This window comes from Protomyctophum parallelum, assembly GCF_964188405.1.
Source record: "Protomyctophum parallelum genome assembly, chromosome: 4".
Lineage (NCBI taxonomy): Eukaryota > Metazoa > Chordata > Actinopteri > Myctophiformes > Myctophidae > Protomyctophum > Protomyctophum parallelum.
In genome coordinates this window covers 3,899,091-3,913,456 of record NC_139700.1, presented here as the reverse complement: position 1 = coordinate 3,913,456, position 14,366 = coordinate 3,899,091, and the positions used below count along the sequence as shown (strand labels likewise).

General features: G+C 46.2%; 2 protein-coding genes across 2 annotated transcripts in view; one reads left to right on the top strand and one right to left on the bottom strand.

Moving 5' to 3' along the window:
- The window catches only part of st3gal2 (ST3 beta-galactoside alpha-2,3-sialyltransferase 2), a gene marked incomplete at its 5' end in the record, with an annotated part of 30,882 nt that extends 22,966 nt beyond the window's left edge, over positions 1 to 7,916 (bottom strand). Inside the window, 2 exons of the mRNA XM_083764086.1 lie at positions 6,425 to 6,979; positions 7,881 to 7,916. Coding sequence (XP_083620212.1) covers positions 6,425 to 6,979; positions 7,881 to 7,916 — 591 coding nt within the window. The remainder of the gene's footprint in view (positions 1 to 6,424; positions 6,980 to 7,880) is intronic.
- Positions 1 to 14,040, top strand: part of aars1 (alanyl-tRNA synthetase 1) — a gene marked incomplete at its 5' end in the record, with an annotated part of 69,379 nt that extends 55,339 nt beyond the window's left edge. Inside the window, one exon of the mRNA XM_083762997.1 lies at positions 14,020 to 14,040. The remainder of the gene's footprint in view (positions 1 to 14,019) is intronic.
- Positions 14,041 to 14,366: the final 326 nt, after the last annotated feature.

The window sequence follows — 14,366 nt, the reverse complement described above, 5'->3', positions numbered from 1 at the left end:
AACATGCATTTGTTTCTGCCGTTGAAAATTATGTGGGAAATGAATTGTTTGTTCTTCTTGGATCTTGGTTTTGACTGAGAGGAAAGGCTCTGAGCTGCAAAGGGAATGGGCAATACGGTGTGTTTTATTTACATTTCGTGTTTTTTTTCCGTGAGCGTCTGCAAACACAAAGAAAATGCACATATTGTCTGTGTGCGTGCACATATTGCGTACACGAGTACAAGACATGCACAGAGCATTTCTACATTGCCGTATTGATTAATACTTTTACTTAGGTAAAAGAAATGTGAATGCTTTCCCCACCACTGCGGTTTGCTCCATCAAACACCTTTTTTTGTTTTTCGTTTTGTTAATCCTATTATCTCTATCTCTCTCTCTCTCTCTCTCTTTCTCTCTACTGCATTCCACCCACCACCACTGGCATTAATGCCGTTTTCCCTCTCGTTCGCTTTCATTTTCATGTATACAGTATGCTTCCTCCCCCCGCCCACACACACACACACACACACACACACACAGTTATTATTCCTGTCCAGGATGCGTGTCGTCGCTGTCAGCAGGGGAATCTTGTAATCTCCATATTTCCCTGTTTTTATGGTTTCTTTCCACTGCTTTGTCACACAAGAGCGTCACACAAAAGTGTTGATTTATTTCGTCGACTAAAACTATGAGGGAAAACCTTTCACTGACAAAAAATAGAAACTAAGCCATGATGACTAAAACTATGACTAGATATGATGTTGTTTATTTCGTCAACAAATTTAAAAACTATACAAAAATATTAGGGAGGGGCCTGGGGCCATGGCTCAGTGGTCCAGGCGCCTTGGCTGGTAATCCAGTCTGGCTTAGTGTGCCGCGGGTGCGACTCCCGATCCCGACGGCCTTTACTGCATGTCTTCCCCCCCCATCTCTCTCCCCCCCTTTTCCTGTCAGCCTACTGTCTGGTCCCTCCATAAAAGATATAAAATAAAGGCGAAAGCCACAATTTTTTTTTACAAAATATATATATATATATATATATATTAGGGAGAGACTAGTGGAGAAGAGATGATTTTATGTTTGGTTGCGATCGGGTTGCTCTGAAGACGCGTTGTGAGCTTGTAGATTGACAGTCAAAATCCATCTCCCTCTCCCTCCTCTATGCTCAGCCTCTCTCTCTCATCTCTGCTAGATGCCAGTGCCAGCCTGGCACAGTGCATCACTGTTGTTCAGGGTCATACTAATTCTTGGCAGATGTTTCGGTGGGCAGCAATGCCAAACGTTTTTCCCTGTCTCTCAGCTGCCTTCTGCTTCCTAAATTACAGACTTGCCTAATGCTGCATTCACATGGAGTCAGGCAAGCGGTAGACAGCAAAAAACTGACTTTTTAGTTTTTTAGTGGACGGGAGCAGGTCGTAAACGGAACAGGACGGAAGGTTTTGCCGTTCGCCGTCTACCGCTTGCCTGATTCCATGTGAATGCAGCATTTTTTTTTTCAGTTTTGAGGTGACTTCTTTTTATGCTGTTTTCCGCATTCCTCATAGTTTGGTGGATTTAGCTCTTATCCTCTCTGATTGCAAAACCACCCCCCTCATCTAGACTGAGTGGCAAAACATTAGTGTTTGAAAGCACTCAACGGTCCTGCGTATCACCTGTTTCTAACTGCGTACCACCTGTTTCTAAATTGCACATAATGCAGTTGTGTTATTGAAAACGAGCACTTGTACGCACCTGTACGGAATTTCTTGACAGAAAGTAGCTCATAACATGTCTATGGTGGATTTTTTTCAAACAAAAGCTTTGCAGATAGATAGATAATTCAAGCTTTCTGTACAGCTGCAATGTTGGTGACTTCAGTTGTATGAAATACAACTACAATACACCAATAATATAGTGGTTGCAGGTATTCATTGATTGCCCGAGTCCCGTGGTGGGAGTTCTGCTCTGGTTTTGGTGAATATTAAGTAGTTCCGGTCATTTTGTGGGAGGCACAGGGGGCCACGCATTACAAGTAAATTAATCCACAAAACTTGTATTGCTGACCTATTTCTAAAATATTAGCGCAACTTTCGTTCAACTTTAACCCCTCTATCACATGGAACAATTTTTTGAGCGTAGTGATATGGACACAAAAACATAGTTCTGTGTGATCCAGGGGTCAACAATGAACGTAGAAATAGGTCAGCAATACAAATTACTCTAGTTTTGTGGATTCATTTACTTTTAATGCGTGGCCCCCTGTGCCCCCAACAGAATGTGACATGTCTGCTGTTTCATTTGTAGGACTACGTATTTCCAATTTCCAATACTTTTTACTTAATTCTATGTTCCTCCTATTGTCTTCTACACAGCAGTCTCTCTCTCTCTCTCTCTCGCTCCCTCTCTCTGCGTGTGTTTCACTGAATCTAAATTAACAATCTTAAGCCACTGTTGATTAGTCTTTTTAGAATTCCAAAGCCTCTTAACCCATTCTGAACGGGCACCCATTTTGGTGTCGGCATCATGTTATGCTTTAGCTATTTAAAAATAGCAGATCTACAAGCTCGTATCGCGCCACCGAGTGGCGCGATACGAGCTTGTAGGTCTGCTATTTTTTTAAAATCGAAGAGCGACTGACATTTTTTAGAATCTGATCTCGGGTCAGAATGGGTTAATCAGACCAGTGTGTGTCCAGTGGAAACCTCGTATAGAATCTGATCTCAGGTCAGAATGCGTTAACTCTCCGCAGTTCTTTCTTTCTCCCTTGTTTCAGTGTACATACTAATCACAGCCAGGGCCTGGCTGGTGTTTCATTTGTAGAAGAAAATAGCTTTAGCAGGTTTGACTCGTGATGGCCATCCAAACAGCCCTTGTCCTAACAATTAGCTCCTCCTGGTTTGCTGTGATTTCAGTTGTGTCTTAACTCTCCGTAAATTGCTTTCCTATGGGCCTCATTCACACATACCAAACACCAATCAAGCAAATGTTTGGTCATTGTTTAGTTTTTTGGGGCCACCATACAATGCTTTTCCAATGGGAGTCACATGGTTTGATCAAACATTTGTGTTTGATTGCGGATCGCTGGTGGTGTTCTGCCCCTCCCCCCTCATCAAACAAAAAAAGTTTGGTCAAACCATGTGACTCCCATTGGAAAAGCATTGTGGTGGCCCAAAAAAAACCAACCAAAACATTTGCTTGATTGCTGTTTGATACGTGTGTATGAGGCCTACCGGTTATGTAACTGTTATTTCTCATCAGATGAAACACAGAGTAGATTAGGTGTGGGCGGTGGAACCACATACACATGAGTTAAGGTGAACGATTACATCCCTTCTCGTTCCCCACTCTTTCCTTCATTCTCCTTTTCATCTCCCCATCCATCCCCCATCTCCCTTCCAACAATACCTTTTTCTAATCATACAACCCACCCACACACCACTTCCCAGCAGCTTGCTCAGCAGCATCCCTGTTCTATGTGAATCATGTGAAAAGGCCCTAGGTATAGGCAGGTCGGTGTATGGACGGGCTACATACAGGCTGTGGAACGTGTGGATGTGACGGGCCCTGATATGATCACCACAGCCACCAAGGCTATAAGATCAAAATGAGAAACACGGAGAGTGCTGACTCCGTGGCTTTTCAGGGAGCGGTGTTATTTATTCTGCCTTCTTCACCTTTACCCCCGTCTGCTCTCCTTTGTTACCCCTCCATATCTTCCCTTCTATCTTGCCGAATTCCTTCCCACTAAGATGCAGTATATTGGTCACAATATAGTGGTCCGTCTAAGTGTAGAGGCTCCAAGTGTAGTGACGTTGACGAATTCCAAATATTATCAAAGTATTCCGCGGCACCCCTGGACTTGCAACAGGGGCACCCACTTTGAGAAGCACAAAGGGAAAAAGATTTATACCGCGTCCCCCAGGGGTCTAAACCTTTTTCCTCCTCTACACCAAACGTCCTTGGTGAAAATACACTGGCTCACACAGGTCGCAATGTGACATGTTCGGAGCTTGTAGTTTCTTCTATTTTTTGCAGAATGTCGACGTATTTTTTAGAATGCTCGCCTAATACGACATGTCCTATTAGGCCCTATGGACTTTGTTGTACGACGAATAGCAAAATAAAGCCGATCTACAAATTCACTGGGGCTGGTAGATCAGCTATTTTTGACATTTACAATTTAGGCATTTAGCTGCAACTTAATTTATTGCGAGTTACAGTAAGCAATAACAATAAGTAAACTAAGAACCGTAGAATATCTGTACAATGAAACTATGAGTACACTATAGAATGTTATGTCTACATAATATGCTACTGGTATCTAAATATATATTGAAATGATTGATTTTACAATAATCCATCCATCCATCCATCTTCAACTGCTTATCCGTAGTCGGGTCGCGGGGGCAACAGCTCCACCAGAGTGCTCCAGACTTCCCTCTCCAGAGCAACATTAGTGACTTCCTCCTGGGGGATTCCGAGACGTTCCAAGGCCAGTGAGTCGATGTGTTTCCTCCAACTGCGCCTTGGTCTTCCCCGGGGTCTCCTCCCAGTGGGACGTGGTCCTTGGTCTTCCCCGGGGTCTCCTCCCAGTGGTACAATAATGTCATGCTCAAAATTTGTTGTTAATTATACTGTCCAGCTCCATTACATTCCTTTCCTTCCATCTCTCCTTTCCCCATCTTCTATCTTCTTTGTAAACCTCCTGTCCCTTACTTCTGTTCTTCTGTCCCCTCCCTCCCTCCCTCCCTCCCTCCCACCCACCCATGCATCGTCCCCTCCCCTCACCTCCCTAGCTGTTGCAGTGTGACCTAATGGCTTGGCAGCTGTTGGTCTGTGTTAGCACTTTTCTACCATTAGCTGGACATTGGCTTCAGTGCTGGAAAGAAAGTCCAGGCCAGACGCACAAGGACACAACTATGGAACAGTGGTCACAGCACTCAGCACATGCAGATTAGGCTACGCACGCACGCACGCACGCACGCACGCTCAGATTCATCCACAGGCATAGTGTACAACACAAACATTGGGTTGTCCATGAATGAATATCCTATACAAGAAGCCAGCCAACCGCTCACAAGCTCATGGGTGCATGTATACTGTACACACACACACACACACACACACACACACACACACGCGCGCACACACGCACGCACTGTACTTTAATTAAGTGCTCTCTCTCTCTCTGATGACATGTTCAATTCGTCTTGTCAGGCCATACGCAACAACACAAGCTTTAGAAGCCGCCCAGCAGCCCACTCAGGAATACACACTGACTGGCATATAGATGACCATGCATTGTACATGTGAGAGGGGATTGGTCAGATCAGGGATTAACCCATTCTGACCTGAGATCAGATTCATTCAAGGTTTTCCACTGGACACACACTGGTCTGATGAACCCATTCTGACCCGAGATCAGATTAAAAAAATGTCAGTCCTTCTTCGATTTTTCAAAAAATAGCAGACCTACAAGCTCGTATCGCGCCACTCGGTGGCGCGATATGAGCTTGTAGATCTGCTATTTTTCAATAGCTAAAGCATAATACGATGCTGACACCAAAATGGGTGCCCGGTCAGAATGGGTTAAATTGGCGTAACGATACAGTAACTGCATCGACATATCGATTTTGGAAGCCAAGGATGTGTATGCACGTCCTGTCAAATAAAACCGTAGGATGCCTAGTACGTGTGGATAACTAATTCACTGCTCCGCTTCTTGCCTAACTCCAGCCATATACCTAAAGGACAGTCATTTCAATAAATGACTCATTGAAATGATATTTTACGAACGCGGTGATGCAGGGCAGTTGGGCACATTCGGAAATGGCGCACCGGAGCCACTCGCCTATTAGTTTGCATTGCACATAGCGCAACGCGGTGATCTGTGGAAGGTTTTTTGGATTTCCAATTTTCCATCCATTTCCATTTCCGTTTGGATGGGGGCCCCTCTAGTGGACAGAACGTGCATAAAAACTCGATATTCTGTGTATACGGTATAGGCTATATAATGAGCGAAGATTATGTAAATGTTCGAATATTACAAATAATAAAGCAATGAAATTCGAATGGGATTATAGAGGTGAACTGACAGCCCTAACGTGTGTATACATGTCTTATGGTGTTTTATTATTTAATTATTTTTTTTAAGATATCTTTTGGGGCGTTTTTTTGCCTTTATTATTGTCATGATTTGTCAACTCGGCTGTTGGCTTTGTCCGAGGCTTAAATGCCTTTAAATAAATACTTTTGGAAACGTCTATGGCAAAAATGAATGGGGAATTATTTCCTGCAGGTGCCCTCGTCGTTCTGAAAGGGGGCAGGACTGCACCGCTAGGGTCGACAAACACAGTATCACATTTTGATACAATCACGACAGCAAGAAAAATACTCACTATCATTACATTGGTTTTAAAGTGAACTCCCATTCGCGTGTGGATAAAAGATGCTCGGGGTCACTTACCACCCACCAGTAGTAGACATCGGAGGGCAGCTGAACGTTGTCCCGCGTCCACACGGGCGACACGTCCGGGTCGTAGCTCTCGTCGAACCACTCGGACACCCCGGGGTCTCCGACGCAGCGCCGGCACGCGCACGTCTTCTCCGGGGGGGCCTCGGGGGACAGGGGCAGCCGGTGGTGGGCGGCGGCGCCCGCGTAGCTGGGCACCAGCTTCACCCGCCTCGACTCCTCCCACCCGGGGGGCTCCAGGTAGTTGAAGCCCACGCCGCCGCGCAGCGAGACGGAGAAGAAGAGCGAGGTGAGGAAGACGAGCGCCAGCGAGCCGAGCAGGACCCAAACTCTCAGGGAGCACCTCTTCACTCCTCCTCCTCCTCCTCCTCCTCCCCCTCCCCTCTCACCTCCTCTCTCTCCTGCCCCGGGACCATCTCCTCCTCCTCCTCCTCCTCCCCCGGCCGCCCCTCCGCTCAGCCAGGGCCGGAGCTCTGCAGAGAGCCTCCCGCCGGACCCCTTGGACGGCCCCCAGCCCCCCCCCCACCACCAGGCCCAGCGCCTGTCCCGCTGCAGGGCGGAGGAAGGGATGCGGCCCCCCCATGGCCATGCCCCGACGCCTGGGCCTGCCACAATCCCCAGACCCACCCCTACCTGCCTCCTCTCTTACCTCCCTCCCCACCTAGCTGTGGTCACTGGGATCCCCCCCCCCGGCCCCTGGGTCACTGGAATGGGATCCCCCCCCCCCACCCCGGCCTATAAGCCAGCACAAACGAATGTAGTTTACAAGAGCGCAGGAAGTGGAAGCGTCACAACTGATCCGTCTCGCGTTCAGAGCGTGTGCTCGCCGGGCGGCGCGGCGCAGCGCGGCACTCCCACACGCTCCGTCTGTCTGCCTCGCGCTGGACGCTGCTTCCCTTCGATATATTCCCTGCTCCAACTCCTCTTCTCCTCGTCTTCGCTGCTCCTACACGGCTCTGTGGTCGCCTCGCATGGGACGGTACGCGTGCGTGCACAAACACACACACAAACACACACACGCGTACACGCACACACACAGCGGTTGTCTTGACTGATTAGAACATATCTGTTGTCCTCAGTTCAGCGACGGTAACTCGCTGCTCCATGCTCATTCCGTCTTAACCTTTCTCCCCGCTTTCCTCTTCTTCAGTCCTTTCTGACTTTGCTCTCTTTATTTTGTCCGTCTGTTTCTTTGTCCTCCGCCACCACCCCCGCCGCCCCCTATCTGTCTGCGTTAGGAACACCGTCCATATCTTCAGCAGATGTTGCCTTATTGCGCGGCGAGTTAGTTTGTTCCTGGAACGGCTGTTCACTCCGGCTCTGCTGCGGTGGAGTCTCTCTCCGTGCCGAGTCTCTCCGTCTCTGTGGCTCTGCTGAGGCGACGGAGCCGGAGGAAGCGTGCAGACTAGAAGAGAGCAGGAGCGAGAGAGAGGGGAGGGGGGAGGCGTACCGGGGAGGAGGTGGTCTGGCAGGAGAGGTGTTCCATCACTACTCTAGAAAAGAACGCCTCTGGCTCTTTCTCTTTTCTTTGGGCTCTCTCTGTCTCTGCGTTCCTTTTTATTCTCTTTGTCTCCTCCGTCCTCTGCTCCTCTCACTATAGTTCCCACTCTGGGTTTCAAAAGGTCTTCTTAATAGTACCGTGCGGCGGTTGAGTTCTCTCCCTGTCAAGTGTTTCTAACCTCCTGCATCTGTCCTTTCGGTCCATTCTCTGTCTGTTTCAAAGGCTACCTTGTGAGCAGTCGAAGCGGTCCAAATATACCTTCTGTCATTCATATGCCATCTTCCATTTCTGTTCCAACGAAGGTCATTCAAAAAGAAGATTTACATCCTTTGTTGGAAATTATAAAGAGCACCATACGCAAGGTATGTGTCTCGATAATGATGACACGGACACTTTCCAAACACCAGAACTGCTGTTTCTTTTCCTTTGCAGTGTCAATCCTGACATGACAAGAGATAAGCGTCCTGATGAGACTGATGAGGCCCCAAAATGCCTGACAAACGAGAGGGAGATAGAGAGTGGGTTAGAAAGAAAACAACCAACCAGTCAATGTCAAAATCATCCTCTGTCCAGCTGGCAATGAAAGTACTGTAGAAGAGAAGGTGTGTGTGTGTGTGTGTGTGTGTGTGTGTGTGCGTGTGCGCCGTGCGTGTGCGCGTGCACGTCGCTACGTGGTTTTCAATGATTCTGCACCTGGGTTGGCTTTTGCCTCTCTCTAATCCGCTGAACTTTAATCTGAGTGTGTGTGCCCTTTACCGTGCACACTTTATGCCAGCTATCCGCTTGATCCTCCAACCGGATCGCCCTCCAGACAGACCAGTCAGCCCCGAGGGGTGCTGTTGTTAGCCACTCCTATACAGGCGGAAATCAAGCTCCTGTGCATGTCTTTGTGGGTGTTCTTCAGGGAGTTCTCAGTGCCGTCATGACTGTCACGCTGTTCCTCTGGAAACCTACAGAGAGAGAGAGAGAGAGAGGATAGTGATATTTGCTGTTGACCTCCTCTTCCTTTCTTCTTGAACCCCTTCCTACGTTTCCCCCCCCCCCCCCCCCCCCCCTCTGTTTTTGTCCCCAGCGACCCTCTCTCTTCTCTCTGCTGATGCAATCTTCTTCTTTTCACTCCATTCTTCATTCTGCCCCTTTTAGTTCTTGTTAGCAAATTACACCTTTTATACTCCAAGAAGGCGCCTGGCACAGCCGTGTGGCCTTTGGCGGAAAAAGAGCTACACGATATAACACAATATTTTAAAACCTGCACACGACACTGCACTGTAAAATCTACTATGTTTTAATCATCATTTCGATTTCTGTAAAAGAAAGGGGATGACCCATTGTCATGAATATTGCAGGTGTAATGAGATCGTCAGCTGATTATATTTCTAGTATCTACTTTGACCAAAACAAAACCACCATTTTGCCGTACAGTAGGTGACATTAAATCTAAAATTGCAGTTGCAGATTGCTTTGTGCGTATTGACCCACCAGGTGGTCATGGAATAAGCATCTACTATGGATAAAAGCACTGTTGAATATGTACTGTGTGGATTGAGCGCAGCTGTGCTACACCCTCAGAGACTTTCAGAAAGCCCCCTGTCAACAAAATCATTTGAACACAAGTGACAAGTGATGTTGTTATAATATAAGCACATATATTAAGCTTATAGTGGACTGAACTATAGAGACTAGAGAACGGAAATATACTACTAGAAAAACATGGCCAACTACTGAAACATGCCACATCCAGCAGCCTGCTGTTCATTTAGGTACGAACAAATTCCGAGAGCGATAGCTACAAGTTAGCACTCCGGGTCCAAGGATAGACTCCCTCCCTGCCTAACCTCCCCACCCAGCGCTGAATAATGATATCCTTCTATGGTCTTTTGATACATCGCCATAGCAGCCATAAATGACACAAGGTTACCAAGGCAACAGAGAAACTTCAAACCCCCCCCCCCCTCCCGTCACTTTGATCCATCTAAACAAGACATGCATGTTGTCTTCTCCATCTCCTGTTGGCACGCGTTCGCAATCACCTCTTACTCTGACTAGGGATTATCAATACGTTTTGGGCTTTAATCAAGCCTGTTAACAGTTTGACTGTTTTTTACGATTAACCCGCATTTTAATCAACCCCCCTTCACTGCCGAGATTGTTGTATTACCTTTAGAGCATACGCTGAATTATTTGGGCTTTTAATCCGCGAAAATCCATCAAAAAAAGCTCCCGTGGTTTGTTATGATCTGTGTGTAGCATCCACCATCTTGGTGCACCCGGAAGACGCACACAAGATTGGTTTCAATGAGGCGTTGCACCCAATGCATTTCCATTGGCCTCAATTTCCCAGAAGCCCTAGCAGCCCACAGCATGTGACGATTTCCGGTTTCGTCATCACAGCGAAGGCATCCAGTCTCATACTCCGCGACGAAGACGGATTTTCTTTTGATTCATTACATTACGGCGGATTAAACACATAAAACAAAAGGCGGGTATGTCCGATACGGCAGCGACATTAACCTGGAGTAATCCATTCCCGGCACGGAAACTGTTAACGAGCATAGCGGCCCATGACGTCATGTTTTAAACAATCAAGACAAGACGCGATCAATAAATAAATGTAATCATCCATGTAATCATACTCTAAAAGTGTATTGATACCTGCTAACCAGCGCTGTCCGGGTTTTTTATTGTCTCCCGTCTTTCCACAAAATAATAGAAAAGGCTCGATATGGGCTCGATAAGAACCCGGCTCGGTAAGCCTGATTGATAAGTGCATGCGTTCTCTTGTGTGTGTGTGTGTGTGTGTGTGTGTGTGTGTGTGTGTGTGTGCGTGTGTGTGTGTGCGTGCGTGCACGTGTGTGTGTACGTGCATATGCTGCTTCTGCACCTGCGTGTATGAAGGAGGGGTGGCAAGAGAGAGAATTGGTTTGTGTGTTTTCAGCCATTTCCTATCCAGGAAACATTGACAACACATACATGTTTCTCTTCCCCAGCGCGAGCACAGCATTCTACCACTGCACACTGATCTGATTGACCCCGGGTAGTAGGTTAATAAGTGTCCTTGCTCGCCGGCACCTCAGATAGTTGTTGAGTGAGAGAAACCATGGTTTATTTGCTTCCCCCACCCACCGGGGACTGCCCATAACTCCGACACCCCATTACTCCGACTGCGTGGCTTTGCGTGCAGTTAGGGTTGGGGATAGGCATAGTAATGCGCAAGTCGGACCAACGCAGCGTCGGAATAATGAGCCGTCGGACTAATGCCACGCACCCCCCACCCGGTGATTCAGATTCTACAAGCTCAAAACGCGTCGCTCGCTGCCTGCTTTCTACTAACTCATCAAGGTGACACTGACAGGCAGCACAGAGCATGCAGGCAGAGTGCACCACGGGATGGTTATATATTTTATAATACATAAACGCTGCTGCCGCACAAGGCATTTTATTTACATCATGATTTTACATTCACCATCGCTGATGAGCAGCGCTTTGGAGGGAGGCTTGTTCAGGAACTCCATTATATCATATATGGCTCTGCATCAATGTAATAAACATGTGCGCTGTGAGCCAACGTGAGCCATGATGTCATAAGTTTTGCGGATTCACCGTTTTGCCTGTTTACACGGAGAAGGGAGAAAACAGCATTCTCAAAGATTTCCACTCTGGAAGGTGTTTTCACTTTGTTGCGTTTTCACCTCCTAAAAACACCGTTCTCGTCTAAAGGGACACCAGCAAACGATACTTTATTTTCTACGAACACCGTTCTCGTGTAAAGACCACCTAAGTTCCATTGTTAATCCTGCACCTGGTTAGTGGTGTTGTTTCTCTGGGTTTAATAGCAAAATGACTACATTTACAACTAGAAACCGTGATCTGTGTGTGAGCAACAGAACAGACACGTATACACACACATAGTTTAACCACGGGCTGAAATCTGTTACTGTGGAGATTTCTCCTTTGCTGTCTCTTTTTGAATTATATGGCTGTGCTTCCATGAGCGGCTTCACAGGCTGTAAATCTTGAGGTAAAAGTTAAACAGATGCTTTCACTATATGAATTTTAACAGGTTATTTTCCTCCCCAGAAACTTGCGGCCGCATGGGAAGACTTTCTTTCGTCTACATTTTTGTCCTTCATAGTTTCTAAAAGTGCTCATTTTGCATTGTTGGTGGACCTCATTGACGCCAAGGAATATATGATTAGGTTAGTCATGTGGCAAGCTACTTGGATTTAACCCATTCTGACCTGAGATCAGATTCATACGAGGTTTCCACTGGACACACACTGGTCTGATTAACCCCATTCTGACCTGAGATCAGATTAAAAAAATGTCAGTCGTTCTTCGATTTCTTCAAAAATAGCAGACCTACAAGCTCGTATCGCGCCACTCGGTGGCGCGATATGAGCTTGTAGATCTGCTATTTTTCAATAGCTAAAGCATAACATGATGCCAACACCAAAATGGGTGCCCGTTCAGACTGGGTTAATGATAAATTCTACCGATAAGCCATTTTGGGAAAATGAAAATCACTGCTAAAAACCTTCCCCCATGGGGGAGACTATGATAAACAGACAAAACAATACTTATTATGACTGCAACAGCTTAGATGGACTAAACAGATGTGACTTTTGCACACATCCTTGCATTCAAGAGGCCTGCTTATAATATAATCCACTAGCGTTCATAATGTACTTACCAGTCCACACATAATAACCCCCCATTACAGTAAATGATGCAGTTGCCATGATAACACAACAGGACTTTTAAGGCTCTTAACCCATTCTGACCTGAGATCAGATTCATACGAGGTTTCCGCCGGACACACACTGGTCTGGCGAAGCCATTCTGACCTGAGATCAGATTCTAAAAATGTCAGTCGATTTTTTTCAAAAATAGCAGACCTACAAGCTCGTATCGCGCCACTCGGTGGCGCGATATGAGCTTGTAGATCTGCTATTTTTCAATAGCTAAATCATAACATGATGCTAACTGGGTGCCCGGTCAGAATGGGTTAAACAAAGTGTCGGAATTCTCATTACTAAGACAACAGTATCAGCTCTCTGCATTGAAGTGCTATGTTTTGGTAGACCTGGATAATAAGCCAGACCGAATCAGTTTTATACAGTATGGTCGTCACAATATCACATCAGATGTGCATACACATCTACACTCTATCACCATCACTGCACTTCTTGTTTTCCACGTCTCCATCATACCTATTTAGTCTGCTTGCAGCTGCAGTACTGAGTGACGGCTTGTAATAATGGAAGCATGATGAGAATTTAAGCTTTGCAGGATGTCACAAACTCAATTCCCACAGTATTTGTGTGGTAATATTCTTCAATTGCCTTTTGAATATTAAAATGTCTCCAATGTTGACTCAAAAGAACATCATAAATGCTAACTGTCAATCACCACCCACACATTCCCCCACTATACTCACTCTGACTGTCTCCGTCTCACACATTCTGCATCCCTGGCTGTCACTTTCTAGAACAATAGATGTAATCTTAAAAGAGGCAGTTCTGCAAACATTATATTTTCTCTTCCTCCACATTACCTTCCTGTTGTCTGATATCGTCTAATTAATAAAGCCACAGTAGTTGGCTCCAAGTGCCACATTTTGAAAGTATTAATATCCAGCAACTACAGACCAAAGAAAATAAGTATTTGTGTGAGAATCGTGTAGAGGGAAATCGAGATTCCCATTTAAGCAAGAATCGTGCTGCCAATATATACAATGTGGTTTGCGGTTTCACATCAATTGCAGGGTGTCCGACTGTCCGTAACAATATGGAGAATGACATTTTCGCATTGTTTTCATGCACCAATACTCAATAATGTTTTGAGCGGTAGCACACCGTCTGTCCGTCCGTATGTCCACTAGAGTAGGACCTTTGACTCCTGTCTGAGTACGACCTTGAACCTAACCATAACACACAGCTGTCAGAGTGTCCGTGTTTTTAAATTAAACAGAAAAGGATTAGTGATTTTATTTGGTGAGCCCAATTGTACAGAAGAAGCAAGTGCACGTATTAGCGTTGTCGATCATGAGGAGATTATTGTTAATGTTTTCTTGTTTTTCTTTGTCGAGGAAGAAGAGGACAATGTGAACCACGTCGTGGAGCCTGGCGCTGTCAGTGTCAGGACTCAGGAGGTTGTTGTTTATTCACAACATGGCTCAGAAAACTGATTTCTTTGGTGGGCTAAATCCAAAACGAGTAGTACAGAAGAAGCAAACGTTGATGATGAGGAGATTATTGAGCTACTTTGTCGAGAGTTGTAGTCGTTGTAACTTGTTGTGGAGCCAGTGGAGGAGGAGAAGGAGGAGGAGGACCAGGAAGGCAAAAAGGCCACTTGTTCTGCGTTTTCACGTGCGTGCACCTCCTCAACGTTCCACACCTGCTAATGTAAATGACGTCCCGCGGCGCTGGTGGTGTT